The 16252-nt window shown below is 46.3% G+C and overlaps 1 protein-coding gene across 1 annotated transcript; it reads right to left on the bottom strand.

Moving 5' to 3' along the window:
* Window positions 1–10776: 10776 nt before the first annotated feature.
* On the bottom strand, window positions 10777–15974 carry LOC128335323 (uncharacterized). Its single transcript, XM_053273357.1, has 2 exons — window positions 15470–15974; window positions 10777–12487 (listed from the first exon to the last, which is right to left on the bottom strand). The coding sequence occupies exons 1-2, from the start codon at window positions 15828–15830 to the stop codon at window positions 12015–12017; spliced, it is 834 nt and encodes a 277-aa protein (XP_053129332.1). The 5' UTR covers window positions 15831–15974; the 3' UTR covers window positions 10777–12014.
* Window positions 15975–16252: the final 278 nt, after the last annotated feature.

Genomic DNA, 16252 nt, shown 5'->3' with positions numbered 1-16252 from the left:
ATACATTAGTTCTTTAGTTTCTCATACTTAAAACTTTAGTTTCCCATAGTCTGGGAAACATACCAGCAGGGATTCAAACCGGCAACTTCTGGCTCACTAGGCAAGTTATTTCCCGGCTGTGCCATTAGGTGGCTATCTCTAGGGGGTAAAGTAAAGGTAAAGTGTGCCATCAAGTCAATCACCAGCAACCTTCTGCTTGTTAGTCAAGCATTTCCCTGCTGCAACATTTAAGGTGGCTCTCTAGGGGGTAGACGCTACCAAAAATCACTATGAAAATTCATCGCCTGAGATGCGGCCATTCGCCAACATTTGTGGACCTCCAGGGACTGTTGCCTACCTTACGTTTCTTTTAGATTGTGAGCCCTTTGGGGACAGAGAGCCATCTTATTTGTTTATTATTTCTCTGTGTAAACCGCCCAGAGCCATTTTTGGAAGGGCGGTCTAGAAATCGAATAAAGAAGATCTGGTTCATGTCACTTCTCTCTCAGCCTAACCTACTTCATAGGGTTGTTGTGAGGAGAAACTTAAGTATGGAGTACACCACTCTAGGCTCCTTGGAGGAAGAGCAGGATATAAAATGTATTAATTAATTAATTGAATGAATGAATGAATGAATGAATGAATGAATGAATGAAATGCCTTGTGCACCCAATTGTGGCTGTTTCTAGCAATGTCTGAGCTACTCTTCCAAGTTTTCTGCAATTAGAATGCATAGTCTAATACACAGTTTCTCAACCACCGGTCCCTGGACCGCTGCCGGTCTGCGAAGGGTTGAGTTTCGGTCCCTGACTGGGAGTCAACACCCCACCCCCCAACAACTGCAATCAAGGCACTCACTTCCTCAATTTTGCACATGGCACAGAAGAGGAAGAGGAGGAGTATCACGGAGGTGTGGGACCCTGCTTTCACCTTGCCTCCACGTGCTGCTGAGATCTTCCTACAGCTATCTTATTCCCTGTCTTTACAGCTTCAAACTGTATGTGGTGTGGGGGCATTGAGGAAAAGGTATGGCAGTGGGCACCACTTCAAGGGCTGCTGGTTCTTGCATGCTCATTGTTTGCAGCCAAAGGTTGGTTGGTTGAAACCCAGCTGCCTATTGCGGCCGAGGCACCTTCAGAGGGAACGCTGTTTCTCTCTTGCATCGGTGGGGTGTTGTGGTCCCTCGGCCCCCGCCCCCCCATAACTTCCTGGTCTGCACCACCAGTGGAAGACAGCTGTCCCTTTTGTGACCTCACCAGGGGGTGGAACCTCTGGCCGGGAGGACTAAGTGGTGGAGGGAGGGAGGAAGGCTTCCTTGGCTTGGGCTTTGCAGAAAGGGAGTGCAGGTGGACCTTCCTCAGGGGAGGGAGAGCAAGCATGCATAGCAAGGAGATCTAAGTGGCAGAGGGAGGTGGCGTGGTGCAGGGCAGAGGCAAGATACCATTTTGTGTGTTCATGCAAACATTGGATGAATGGCACTGGAATGAAGTGATCCTGGGGATTTGATGCCCAGCGTGATTCGTGTCCGATCCCAACTGATTTAAAACCAGCTGCCTGTTGCGGCCAAGGCACATTGAGAGGGAATACCCCCCTGGTCTGCACCGCCGGTGAAAGACGGTGGTACCCTTTATGACCTCGCCAGGTGGGCGGGGGGGGGGGCGGACAACCTCTGGCCGGGATCATGAGGGCAAAGCAGTGGAGGAAGGGAAGAGGGCTGCTTTGGCTCGCCTCGCAGTGACTCATGGGCAGCATGTGGGACCACGTGAGCTGCTCGGCCCCAAAGGCAGGCTGGTGTGATTGGCACATGCAGGGGAGTTGGGGGAGGGGCACAGAAGCATGCATTGTGAGAGAGGATTGGAGAACACCTGCTACCCTCTGGTGCACAAGTACAGAGGCAGCAGCTTTTGGACCCAGGTGACCTTCCAAGTGCGGGCCGGTGCACCATTGCCTTGCCCACCCTGAACAGTGCCCAGCGAGGAAGACGAGGCATCCACCACTACAATGCCCTGCACCCCCGTCATCTCAGAATTGCCCCCTTCCCTTTAACACTAGGTCCCCACCGCTCTTCTTCACATCTTCTTTCACCATTAAAAACAAAAACAAAAAACCATCCCCAGCACCTGCCACGTAACTTTTTAAAAGGAGTTTTTGAGGAGCTGCACGGGTTTCATTAGGTCTGCCTCACAACGTGCACATCTAAGAGCAGGATCCAGATCAAGCCAGCTGATCATGACCACGCAGCATTGACACAAATGAGAGATGACTAAATTAATTTCAGTGGGTGGTCCTGACTAACGTGGTCTGGATCCAGCCCTGTGACTACAGAACTCCTGTTAAAACTCCACCTCCATCAAGAGAGGGTTAAACTGTAGACTTTGGGCTCTACTGACAACTTACCCAGCTCTCCTCTTCTCACCTTTTTGCTTTGCTTGACATCCAGCCTGATGAAGAGTTTTGGGGAATTCAAAAGCTTGCGTGTGTGTTGTTATTGTTGGCCCCATGTAGCTTTTGAATTTTTCTAATGGCCCAACATCCCCTCTCCACTGAGTAATCACAAGCACCCCCACCTCGCACATACTGAAGACATACTGGAGACATATTTGTTCACCCAGGCTTTTAGATTAAGGGGTTCTCAACCTTGGGTCCCCAGATGTTGGTGGACTTCAACTCCCATAATCCCCAGCCATAATGGCCAAATGCCATTGTAGTTGGGGGTTATGGGAGTTTAAGTCCACCAACATCTGGGGACCCAAGGTTGAGAACCCCTAATATTCCATGTTTGCAAAAGATTCAAAATTTAATGATTTTAATGCTTATATTATTTTAATTGTAAACTGCCCTGAGATGCAAGTTTTGGGCAATATAGAAGTCTGTTGAATAAACTTAAACTTGAAACCCCGATACTAACTGCTGGTCCAGGAAACTGCTCATAAAGAATGGAGCGGTCCTTGAAACTCTGCACGAAAAATTTAGTGGTCCTTGACTCCAAAAAGGTTGAGAAACACTGGTCTAATAAATCGGACGGGAGGAAAGGAGGATATCTCTATAGCCCAGTTGAAGTGCGCCCGGGTGGGATCAAGCTGGGTAACCAGATATTTTCTGGTAGTGCTCGAATGATTTAAATAACTGCACAACAGGCAGGAATTCAAAAGATACAGCTTTCCCTGAAATCAATGAATCTTCTTATCACATCTATTGCATTTTTTTGCTTGTGCTGCATACACAGGAGTGCTACTCCGCTGTTGTGCGTGATGGTGTTATGCAGGAGAACTTCCAAACACATTGTATCCCGGGAGTCAAATCCCCGAGTCTCCCACACCCACTCTGCTTCTCTTGATAACCAAACCCTGCCTTCCAACTCTGCATCATGGCAAACTCACTTTAAGTATCGTCTGAGAAATAATCCCTGATGTATTACTCACGGGCAAAGACACTTCTCTTCCTCCACATCTCCTCCAAAAAAACCCAACAACCACCCATACACAACACTAGTTCCAAATCAGGCCAGAGACAAAGATATTAAAATCATAATTCATGTACAAACGTGACAGAATGAGCAGAGCTGGTGAAGCAGCAACTACATTAGCATGTAATGGAAGCTGATAGATGTAGTTAAATGTTCTCTCTAGACTGGTACAATTGCTTGTCTTTTACCACAGCGCCTTATTAAGGTTTCAGTCCTGCAGGAACACTGAGAAACATTAGATGCAAGAAGAGGCTTCTGCTTGAAGTTAAACCACCACCAAGTGCTGCCATGTAGGAGGAACAGTGACCTTAATATCACCGGGTAAAATCTCGGGAGAAATTGGGTCGAGTTCATGAATAAAAATAAAAGCGGCATTTCTCCCCGATAGATGCTATCTTTGAAAAGAAAAAGACCCACAGAGCAAAGCACTGAGGGATGATCACAGAAATATTCACCCTGAGCCAGCAAGGGAGATCTGTATGTGTAAGCAGCTTTCTATGCATTACATAAGAAAAGTCTTACTGGCTTAGAGAGAAGGCGTATCTAGTCCAGCATCCTATTTCCAGCAGTAGCCAGCCAGCCAGATGTATAATATTTAAATATTTATTTATATATGATGACAAAAGTCTCACAAAGGCATTACAAGCATGTCTCTATTTCCATCTGGGCAACGCTGGAGGATCTGCATATTCAGGATGAGTCCCCAACCATGGGTGGCCAGATGTTGTTGGACTTCAGCTCTCGTCATCATCAGCCTTCAGCCATTGTGACAGGGGATGATGGGAGTTGTAGTCTACCATCTGGGGACCCAAGGTTGGGAACCCACGTGCATATTGATTGCAGAGACTGCTTCTATAGTCGAGAAGAAAGCAAAGAGTCTTCTTGCTGAGGCCCGGTTGTTGAGTTTGCAGGACAGGGCCTTCTCAGTGGTTGCCCCCAGGCTGTGGAACTCGTTCATGGATGAGACCCACAAGGCTCCCAGCCTTCCGGAGGAGAGTGAAGACTGCCCTTTTTATTTAGGCTTTTACTTATTTATTTATTTATTTATTTATTTTATTGTTAAATTTATATACCACCTTTCATTAAAAACAATCCCAAGGCAGTTTACAAAAGTTAAAAAACAATACAATAAAAATGACAATAAAATATTAAGTTAAAAATATAAAACAAATCTAATTTAAAATCTATAAAATACAAACATAAAAACTATACACAAGTAAAACACATAGAAGCAGCAATAAAAACAATCATGTAGAGGCCTGAATAAAAAGCCAAGATTTAACAAGATTTCTAAAAACTGTGATGGAGTCTGAGCAGTGAATGGCCACTGGGAGAGCATTCTGAAGTCTGGGGGCAGCAACAGAGAAGGCCCTGTCCCGAGTGCATGACAGCCAAGCCTCCCTCATTGTCGGCACTCGGAGCAGAGACCCCTCGGATGACCTTGTCAAGTGGGCAACAACCTTTGGGAGCAGGCAGTCCCTCAAGTACCCCAGGCCCAAACAATTAAGGGCTTTGAAGGTCAAAAACAGAACCTTGAATTGGACCCGCGAACAAACTGGTAACCAGTGCAGCTCTTTCAAAATGGGTGTGATTATCTGGGCAGCTCCAGATAAAATCCTAGCTGCTGCATTTTGCACATTTTGGAGTTTCCGAATATTCTTCAAGGGCAGCCCCATGCAGAGTGTATTACAGTAATCCATCCGTGACGTGACTAAGGCATGGGTAACTATGGCCAGATCTGCCTTCTTGAGAAAGGGACGCAGCAGGTACACTAGCCGAAGCTGGCTAGTCTTGCTTTTATGCTTTATTGAAGTTTATTGTTTTATCTTGTCATGAGACACTCTGGGGTCTTAGGATGAAGGGCAGTATATAAATAAAATAAATAAGGCAAACACACAATTGCCTTGCAAAGACGTTCGGAGGATCAGTTTTCTGGGGACTGGACTATATGGCACAGGTGATAGAAGGCTAAATTTTCTGGATAAGAACAGCGATGCTAGAAAGATTACAGGATTTGTTCTTGGGGCATTCGGAGTCTGCATCTTTGCTGCTGCCGCATTGGCGGAAACACATCCCATTGGACTGGTCTTCTTGGGAACTGTGCTGGGGCTTTAGAATTCCTTCTGTATAGCAAGGAGGGGCATACTTCCTTTTAAATGAAGGGCCCTGTTTCAGGCTCTGCTTTGTTCGCTTTAAAAAAATTTTTTTGGTTTTTACAATATAACAATCTCATTACATCCAATTAAACAAATGTTGACTTCCCGCTCGCCAATCTGTGCAAATCACTAATTATACAATTCAACCCTTGCTATAGTAATTCAGAACATATATCCTATACCTTACAAACTTGATTTTACTCTACTCAACCAGCTATGATTACTAAATTTCAAACCCTGCTGAAAAATCAATATTAGAAAAATAGTTCTTTAAGTATAGTAAGAATGGTTTCCAATCTTCTTTAAAACATTCCAGGTTTTCATCCCTTATCAGTACTGTAAGTTTTGCCATCTCAGCATATTCCAAAGTTTTTATCAGCCAATCTTCTTTTGAGGGCATTTCATTGTTCTTCCATTTCTGTGCATATACTATTCTAGCCGCCGTGTTTGCATACATAAAGATTGTTAAATTCCTTCTGGAAAACTCTCCTTGCGTTATTCCCAGCAGGAAGGATTCTGGTTTCTTAGGAAATGTCATTTTAAAAAATTTCTTCAACTCATTATATATCGTATCCCAGAAAGCCTTTGCCTTCCCACAAGACCACCACATATGAAAAAAAGTTCCCTCACAGTGTCCACATTTCCAGCATTTGTTTGGAACATTTTTATACATTAATGCTAATTTTTTGGGTGTCAAATACCACCTCTACATCATCTTATAATAATTTTCTTTTAAGGTATAACATGCAGTAAACTTTAATCAGGCTCTGCTTTGTTGTAGATACGGCTTCTCGGGTCTCCATGTTGAGATCCTCTGCATCAAATTTCCCAAGAGGACAGAATACATTTCCATCTTTTCTTTTTCAGCTCTGCCTTTTCTCCTCAGCCTGGAAGTGACACGCTTCAGCAGTGAGAATTTCACTTTCTTTTCACAATCATGAGCAGCGGTGGTAGTGCGTCCTTCTCCTGTGGTCAAAGAGACGTCTGCTAGCAGCTTTAGATACAGATGGTAAAAGAGAGAGAAAAGCAGCCAATATTATGCAGTCCTGCCATGCCGATGGAAACACTTCCTCTTGGGATTAATGACTCTTGCACAGAGCCATCTGTATATTGTGAGTAAGTGGCTGAGACAGTGGAGTGCCAAAGAATGTTCATAAACATTCATTCTGCTAAGAGGCATTATCAGCAACAGAGTGCTCACAACAGTGAACGGTTTTCCTAATCCGCTCTGAGAATAAATATTCTGAGGTCATTCACCCAATCAAAAACTGTGCTCTACCTGGCTTTGGGAGCTGTGTACACTCCCAATTTCTGGTTGTGTGGAAGTCAGGTGAGAGGGAAACCTGAGTAGAAGTGATTATGTGGAAGCAAGGGAGGAGGAAAACCTTGGTAATCCAGTAAGCATCACAGCTGAGTGGGGATTTGAAGCCAAGTCTCCCAGTCTGACCTCTAAACACTACACAATGCTGCATCTCTGCTTTGAAATGAAATGGAATACATATTCAAACCACTTTTATGGTTCTGATCCTCATCTGTTTCAGCCACCTCTTGTCCACAGCCTGTCCTGGCCATGCCTTGCTGCCTCTGGCCCCTGTGACCCTCATCGGCATGCTCCACAATTGAAGTAGAAACCCCAGCCATTGGAGGAGGGTGCCTGTTGTCTCTCTGTTTGAGTCACCGCACTAAACCTTCCATCATCAAGGAGAAATGCTATCTTAGACTCACATGAAAATGCAGGGAGATCAATAGCTCCTCTATGCACACACAATTTTTACTCTTACACATCCCAGAAGTAAGTTATTTCAGGTATAAAAATGAAGTTATTTTAAGTTGTAAACCCTCCCCCCTTCTCTGTTGTTGTATGCTGCTTAGTGCACATGATGGGAAAGCCACATATATATTTAAAACAATTAAGTGTACCTCCCATTTTATTTCAGAAAACAAGTGTGCCTCAACCATAAAAGATTAGGGAAACCCTTGCAGTGTTCCCTCTAACAGGGATTCCCAGAGGTTGTGGACTACAACTCCCATAATCCCCATGAAAAAGCCATTGCAGCTGTGTATTCTGGGAGTTGTAGTCAACAACATCTGGGAATCCCTGTTAAAGAGAACACTGAACCCCTGCCTAATGTTTATATTGGCCTTGAACACACTTTCCTGCTAGTTCCACTGAAATTGGTTTCATATAATTGTATTTGCAATTGTGGCATTAATTTTGTGCAGTCACACTGATAAAGACAGATAGCAAGACTGATCCTGTCCTGTGAAACTGAATCAGAGATTTGCCCAGAATATCAGAAGGGGAGAAAAAGAGGAGAGAACCTTCTTGTTCTACAGCCTGTTAAACTGAGTTCTCACTGCACAATCCTACACCAACTGAGAAGTTTCCAGCTAGGCAGGGGGAAGAGAAAATGGTTCTCTTGGACGGAACACCTGGAGCAGAGAAATCAGTTGTGCTTGTTAATGCAGCAAAGAGAGAAAGAGGAACAATAAGGGAGAAATTGCTCATCATGCCCCTCTGAGAAGCATTCAGTTTTATTTTGCCAAACACATTTTGCTTGCATCAGGCCAACCGGTGATGATTTTGAGAGCGAGGGCCATAAAGTGCTTCCCCCACCTCATAAGAAGCTGGCTTATTAGTGCCTGATGGGATTTCACTGGCTCTAGTCTTCTGCACTGCAGTTCTTACAAGTCAGTAATCACATATGGTTTTATCACCGGGAAATGGAGATAAAGTGTCGCACTGATTAGCAGAGATCACGCCTGCAGCTGCAAGCTAGCTTCTCCCTGTCCACCGCTGTGCTTTCTTCTGATGTTTCTTTGGAAGTCTCTCCTTTCAACAGGCCAAGCTGCAATCATACATTTTGCTGCTGTGCTAAGCAGTGCTGAGCTCTCTCTGACTGGTTGTAGCTGGAGGGTTTGTGGCTTAATAGAGAGCAACAGCACTTCATTAGGAAGGCCATCTCCAATGCCATTGTAAAAGCACACACCGGCTGAGCACAGCTCTGTAGGACCCCTCCACAACACCAACATCCAGGGATCAAAGTTAAATTCTAAGCCAAACTTTCTCCAAGAAGGTTCAATGGGCCTGGAGCCATAGCTCAGGGGTAGAACATCTGCTTGGGAGACAGAAGGTCCCAGGTTTAATCCATAGCAGCATCTCCCAGTATGGGGCGGGCGGGCGGAGCAGAAGGTTCCCACCCAGTTCCCTCCTTGGCAGCATCTCCAAGATAGGGCAGAGAGAGATTCCTGCCTGCAACCTTGGAGAAGCCACTGCCAGTCTGTGAAGACAATACTGAGCTTGATAGACCAATGGTCTGACTCAGTATATGGCAGCTTCCTATGACTCCTGTTACTCCCCCCAGAAGAGGAGGAGAGACTCCTGCCTGAAACCTTGGAGAGCCACTGCCAGTCAGTGTAGAGTAGACCAGGGCTGCTCCTGCAGATGTTGAACACCCACAATCCCCTGGCCACATCTGTCCATAGAGCAGGCCTGCTCAACTTTGCCCCCCAGGGACTGTGGACTCCCTGCTCTCTGTTACATCTGAATTCAGACAGGAGAGCGGGGACGCAGAACCCCAAGTCCATTGGACCCACATTACATGTGAATGTGACCAATAGCTCTCCTCTTCAGTTACCCACAGCAAGTGGTAGACTGCCTATATACATGGAGGTTCCATATAGCCATCATGGTTAATACCCAACCTGGCCTCTGAACCTGTCCAGCCCCCTTTTAAAGTGCACCCAAATGATTGCTACACAGGATCTGGTGACAGTGAATTCCATAAGCAAATTGTGCAGTGTGTGCACAAACTCTTTTCTTTTCTGAATCTTCCACCAACTAGATGACACAGGTTTTGCAGGAGGAGGAGGAGAGAGAACTACTGTCTACGGCTTCTGTACCAACCTCTATCATAACCCTCCTTAGTCATCTTGTTTCTAAATTGAAATCTAATACCAGGCTGAGGTATTAGCTATTCAAAACCCAGAAAGGGTTATTTTATTGAGAAATGTTCCAGTTTATTTAATGGGCATTATAAATAACTGCTAAGCAGGGGTATAGACTCAGCTCTTAAATATAGGCCATGAAAGTTCAGGCAGGTGGTTTTCCATTCCAAAGAGCTTCACCACTAAAGCTGCCCCTAAAGCCACTGGGAGCATTTTACAATGAATTTCCCAAGTTGCATAACATACAGACCACGTTATATAGCAGCACACCCATGTTTAAGTTGCTATCTAATACATGCGTTTCCCAAAAGATGTGTTTGTCTCATTCATGTACTACAGGCAGCGTATAGCTAAAAGCAAAAATCTTAACTGCTAGGCCTGTATATGAACACAAAAGTTGGGATCAGATCCAATCTAATCCAACCCTGCAAATGTTGGTTCAGGGTATTTTAGACTCTACTGAATTTTGGGGTTGGAACAGGACCAACCTTAAAACTGTTTTTAAATTAGCCAGGATGTGAACCTGGAAGAAAGGTAACTTAACACTAGAGAATCTCAGGAAGCAATACAGATAATCTAAGTCGTAGTGATGTAACAGAACATTGCAGGAGAAACCTGGAAATCAGCTCCTTGTGAGTCAAAATGGGTTGGTTTACACACATGCCATGATTATTATTATTTTTTTTTAAAATACTCACTACCATTTGGAGCTCTGGAAAGCTCAGATTTTTTTCTGAACTGGGTCAGGAAAGTCTGGTCTGAATTGGGCTGTGCAAGCTCAGGTTTGGTCTCTCTCCAAACCCCCTCTGATCTGGATAAAACCAGACTATTTTGGTTTACTAATTGGATAATATAGGTAAGGTAAAGTTTGCCATTGAGTCAGTGTCGACTCCTGGAGACCGCAGAGCCCTGTGTTTTTATTTTGGTAGAATACAGGAGGGGTTGACCATGGTCTCCTCCCGCACAGTGTGAGATGATGCCTTTCAGCATCTTCCTATTTTGCTGCTGCCCGATAGAGGTGTTTCCCATAGTCTGGGAAACATATCAGCAGGGATTCGAACCAATAATTAACTGCACAGGTGATATGCTGCTGTGCATCAGCACCTTTGAATGTCTAACCAGAACTAACAGTCAGGAGTGTTGGAGGGACGCTGCTAAAACCTAACCATTCAGAACTGGAGTCTACAGCTGCCTACAACCACACCCAAAGAACACATTTCAGGAAGCGAAGATTAAAACACACTACTTGTTTTTATTGCGGATATGGTACATTCAGAAGCATGCAATTTCCAAGTGTCTTTGTGCATCCCAAAGGTATTCGATTCAGGAAGAACCCGTAGCTGGCTCCTTTGGTTTCACCTCTCCAGTGTTAACACAAATAAGTGGTCGTAGAGTTCTCACATTTAAAATTCCTTGCTCTGTGCAGATTACCTAATTACTCTGGCTTAGACACATGGTCACAAACAGAACCATTTGTTGACCCAAAGTACGTTCACCAAGGTGTTGCCTACCTGAGTTTTTCACAGGGCATTTCAACAACTCTGTTTCACATCTTCTCAGGAAGTGTCGAAGGAGTTTGGGGAGAGCCTCTATGCCAAGCCTGCTCAACTTTGGCCCCTCCAGATGTTTTTGGACTACAACCCCCATAATCCCCAGTCATAGTGGCCAATAGCCAGAGATTATGGGAGCTGTAGGCCAACATCTGCAGGAGGGCTGATGTTGGAACAGACCTTTTCTATGCTTTGCCTTTTCCATGATATCTATTGAGCTGTTAAGTTGCCAGCACTGAACTAGCACTGTCCATAGAAAGACATAGAGTGTGCCTGTCCACACACCTTTGTCAAGGCCCTACCATCTATTCTCTCTTGCTCGTGTTTTGGGCATAGCACAAGCCATTGCATACACAGGCATGCTCTTTTCCTTTAGAGACAGCGCCTTCTAATTCAGAAGAAGAGAAGATGCTTCAAGTACCATTTTAGAAGGAGGGTGGGTTGCATCAACAGTGAATTTGTATTTTAAGGCCACATGATGATGATCAAGGCCAGCTGACAAGTTAATGTTTCGTTCTCTCAGCTTAACTCTTGTCCCCTTGAGAGACTAACACACTAACTCCTTGGGATGCAAGTCTTTTACCTCCAAGATGGGTCCCCCCTAAAATTCTGTATTGACTGGCAGGGATGCATGCCTTACCTGTACAGCAAGTTGATGCTATATGGAGTACACAAAGGCATGGTTTGTTCTAGGTTTCAGAAGGCCCTCACAATTTACTGTGGCAGGGTTGATGTGAATTGTACTTCAACACATGCCAACACGAGTTCTCACCATGCAATGCCAGTGTCTTGTCCAAGAAGACTGGCCACTTTGGGCAAGTACATTTAAAATAAAGTCAATTTAATACACACACATGAAAGCATAATAAGGTGCATTTGCTTCCTTGATCCTAAAAAGCAGACCACGAGTCACGACTACAAAGTCTGGAGTTTTGCTTTGGCAGACTCTTCCTCTTCATGAGAGGTGGGTTCTATGGTCACCATGGTCTCTAAGGAGTCCACTTCCCAGATGGTTTCCAAAGTAAGACCTTGAACTCTTCTCGCTGGACGGGCTGCTCGAGAAAAGATGGTCACCTCATCCTCATCTTCAGCATCTGAATGGCATAGCTGGACCGAGGATCCTCTATGCTCCTGAATGCTATTGGCTGGGGGAACCTTGCAGATATGGGCACCAGAGCTGTAAGGCGGGTCAGTGGAGAGGCGAGTCTGTCCCAGTAGTCTTCGACAACAACCACAATGATCAAATTCCTCCACCACCATTTGCTCCTGTTCCCCACGGCAGCATCTCCAACAGTTCCGGAATCTCAGCAAGTCAATGATTCCAGGAAGGCAGAAGCACGTACAGCCACCAATGGCAAAAAGGACCAATACTAGAACCATCAATAGTTCTGGAAATAGAAGGCGGGTGTGTGGGGGGGACACAGTCACTGCTTTTCACAAACCATGGCACTTCCCTTTTTCTTTTCCCCTGCGTTTCATTCTTAGACCCTTTTATTCCTTCCAATAGAACTAGAAACTATTCTACTGCCGCCAAATTTGCAATCGAACAAGTTTCTGAAGCAACTGAGCTAATATACCATAATCACTAACAATGCTTACCTTACCAAAAAGTTCAAATGACTGGTTATGCATAGACCTATTAGAATAATTAAAGTACTTAAAAAGCAAAGCTAACTTAATGGTTTAATGAGGTGGAGGAGATGACAGGATTTTAATCTAAGCATTAACCGCTGCAAAATCCATTGCAGCCCAGACCACTTTTGAAACAGATACACCTTTCTTTGCAGTCAGTTTTGCAGGCACGTTTCTCAAGTTCCTTCCAATATTCTGTGATGGGTGGAAGCATTTGCCATGCTGGGGGCATTGAGAGGGTGGTGGGATGGATGTGGGGAGGGTACCGCAAACTCGGTTTTCTGTTCCCTTGCAAAGAGTCTCAGCCTTGCATCATCCACATGCATGGCTACCCTACACGATTACCACTAGCCTCTCCAAGACCTGGAGATCTTGGTCTTCAGTCACTGCCAGGCACCAGCACATCAACCACTTTCCATGCACGCCATGCAGACGTCTTGCCTTTGCCACAAAACGATGATACGGTATCACACCCAGTCAACGCATGGAAGGATAGTCCACTAAATTTTTTCAGGCCCTAATGAGTCAGTGGCTTCATGGGCAGGAATCCATTGGTGCTTTGTGCCTTGCCCAAAAGGAGGGCACCTGGTCTGAAGGTCAAGCTCCTTAAGTGATGGGGAAACTGATACGGAGATTACTACGATGCCTGTAAGAAGTTCCTTGCAACCCAATGTTATGGCATTTGGGGCATGCACAATTTGTGTTTGCAAGGCGGCAAATTACCTACACAGATATCTTGGTTGCTTATGACATTTTCTCCTTTAGTTACAATAATTGTTCCTTCTGCACAGAGTGCTGCTATCTTGTCTGATAAAATAACCATGGAAAAGTTCTTTTGTTAGGATCTCTCTAAAAGCTTTTCCAGTGGTTTGGTGCTGTGCTGATGCCCGCTACTGTTCAGACCTATTCTTCGGGCACACCTAGTCTTCACTTTCAGACAGCCCTGTGAGTACACAAATACAATATCACACCTCCTGTACTTCACCACTGCATGGAGAAACTTTGCATAGCTACCAAAGGTTATTCCTGTTCTCCATGGTGGTTGGTTCAGGGGCATAGCTATTATTGAGCAGATGGGTTCAAAGAAACCAGGGCCCCAGCTCCCAAGGGCCCCTCCCAGTTCCACCCCTCCCTATTATCTTCATTATTCCCTGTTCTTTGGGACACTCTTCCCCCTCCCCCCAGATTCGTTCAGCCCCCTCCCTGGCTGCTTTTAAGGCCCTTTTTAAAAACCCACGTGTTTTGCCAGGCATTTGCCCCTTTAATTATTATAAATTAATTGTTATTGGTATTATTGTTGTTCACCACTTGGAGTCTTTGGAGGAGGCAGTATATATAAGAAAATTTGAATAAATAAATAATAAGTTATCTTCCTCACTCCAAGGGGCCACTGAGAAGAGGGGCAAACATGGGCCCCCTCTCCCCTAGCTACTCCTGCCACTGGGTAGGCTATTCACCAGTGCTGACTGTGTGGTGTAGTGGTTAGAGTGCAGGACTAGGACCAGGGAGACCCAAGTTCAAATCCCCATTCAGCCATGATACTAGCTGGGTGACTCTGGGTCAGCCACTTCTCTCTCAGCCTAACCTACTTCACAGGGTTGTTGTGAGGAGAAACTCAAGTATGTAGTACTCTGGGCTCCTTGGAGGAAGAGTGGGATATAAATGTAAAAAATAAAATAAAAACTAAAGTACTTGTTAGCTGTCCAGAGGCGTAAGTTTGGGTGGGGTATAAATTTAATTTACTATATTATCTGCTGGGGATTCCTTCTTATCAGCTTCAAGAATCTCAGTCAGTTGAGACTTCACAGGTATGGAGTTTCCCATTGGCACGGAGTGAGGCTAGAGGGGACTTGTTTTCACCCTTTAAAAACCCTTGCAAATGCAGTTGTCTGTCCTGAGAAGAGACAAAGCGACATGCAAAAAGGTTGCGGTGATCTTCCTTTACCGTAGCCTGTGGATCAACTTGCTTTTCTGCCGATTGAAGAAACCCAACTTGAATAGGGCAGTAGAAGCGTTTTCCATCTTCAGTGTTCAGCCACACCATGAATGCCTCGGACTGCTCTCTCTACCAGTGTTGTAGTGTGTAAGAATCCTGCCAAAATCCTGCCTGGATCCTTCCCCATGACATCCTGTGTGATGTCTCAAGTGTGGAGAAGGAGTGCGCCTGTCGATTCTTCTGAGAAAGGTGCTGGCCAGGTGAGTCACATGGGTAAGTTCGCATACTCTACCCAAGAGGCGGCTTGCTGAGCTCGCCCGCACTCTTCCGTGGGGACTGCTGCAGTTCCTTAACTCTGATAACCGAGACAGGCCCCCGGAGGAGGAAACATAAAGAGAACCCCTCCTGTGCCCCCCAAATTCCTTTCTGCCCACGCCACCTCCACACCCTCAGGGCCCTTGAGTCAAGGGCGTGGAGGGATTCAAGGAGTTGTTGAACTCCCCACTCCGCGTCCATGAGGACTGAGCATTCTAGAAAGACAGCGATCAGAGCCGGATTAACCTAGTAGCAGAAGTGGCATTTGCTACGCACCCCGCGTTTTTGAGGGCCCCGCACTAGATGTTTGCTTGCAAGCTTTTCTCCGATCCCTATAACCTCCTCTCGTGTCTGGAGAGCTCTCTTCCCCTCTGCTTCTGCAATAAATGTCCCCGAAGACACCCGAGTTTTGCTTGGTCAAGCCCCCCCCCCCCCAAACTCTCTCACCTCCACCTCCTCGAGTTAGCGATGGGTAGCGCCGTCTTACCGCTTTTCGCAGCCACAGGCCGGGATCTCGGCGGCTGGAGAGTGGAAGTGCCAACGCGCCCCTTCAGCTGAGCATCCAGGTAGCAGTGCCGCTGGTCGAGCCGGGCCTCCCCAGACGAACAGCAGTAGGGCAACTGGCAGGTCCCGCAGCAGAACTTCGCGTCCGCCCCGTCGAGCTGCTTCGGACACTGGAAAGCGTCCGCTGAGGGCTCCGGCGCGTATGTCCAAAGCCGGCACACTTCGCCGGGCTCGGTGCTCGCAGAGCAGCCGCCGAGAAACAGACACAGGAGGACCGGAGCGCACAGCGGGGCTCGCCCCGTCGCACACGCTGTCCTCCAGCAAAACCCACGTTGGGACCCCATCTCCGTGGCCCCCAGACAGACCCGACTGAATCCTCAACGCCCTCCGAAGACACTCCAAACCCCCTCTTAGAAGCCTTTTTATACCACCCCCGGAACCCTTCCTTGAAAAGGCCCAGGATCTCAGCACGCCTCCAGCTGATCTGGCCCCGATCCCCGCCCGCCCATCCGGCAGGATTGCTCTCATCCTTCTCACCTGCCGCGTCTGGATTGGGCCCTGGTGCAAAAGGGGCGCTTGACACCTTCTCCCCCGTTAATGGGTCTCAACAACAGCCCATCCTTGCTAGGCTTACTTGTTACTCGGATTCAGGAAGGGAGGTTCGCGGAGTTCACAGGGTCTTAGGAAGAACCCGAGCCTAGGCATGTCTACTCGGAAGTAAGCTGCGCTTTAAAGCCCTCGGGAATAAGCCCCACCCACGCAACAA

This window comes from Hemicordylus capensis, chromosome 11, assembly GCF_027244095.1.
Source record: "Hemicordylus capensis ecotype Gifberg chromosome 11, rHemCap1.1.pri, whole genome shotgun sequence".
NCBI lineage: Eukaryota > Metazoa > Chordata > Lepidosauria > Squamata > Cordylidae > Hemicordylus > Hemicordylus capensis.
Note: the sequence above shows the minus strand (reverse complement) of the source record. Positions and strands in the feature narration are given on the sequence as shown.

Coding starts and splice junctions, on each gene's coding strand:
- LOC128335323 (XM_053273357.1), bottom strand. CDS start 15,830: ATGGGGTCCCAACGTGGGTTTTGCTGGAGGACAGCGTGTGCGACGGGG. Junction 12,488..15,469: donor GCCTGTGGCTGCGAAAAGCG/GTAAGACGGCGC, acceptor TTCTATTTCCAG/AACTATTGATGGTTCTAGTA.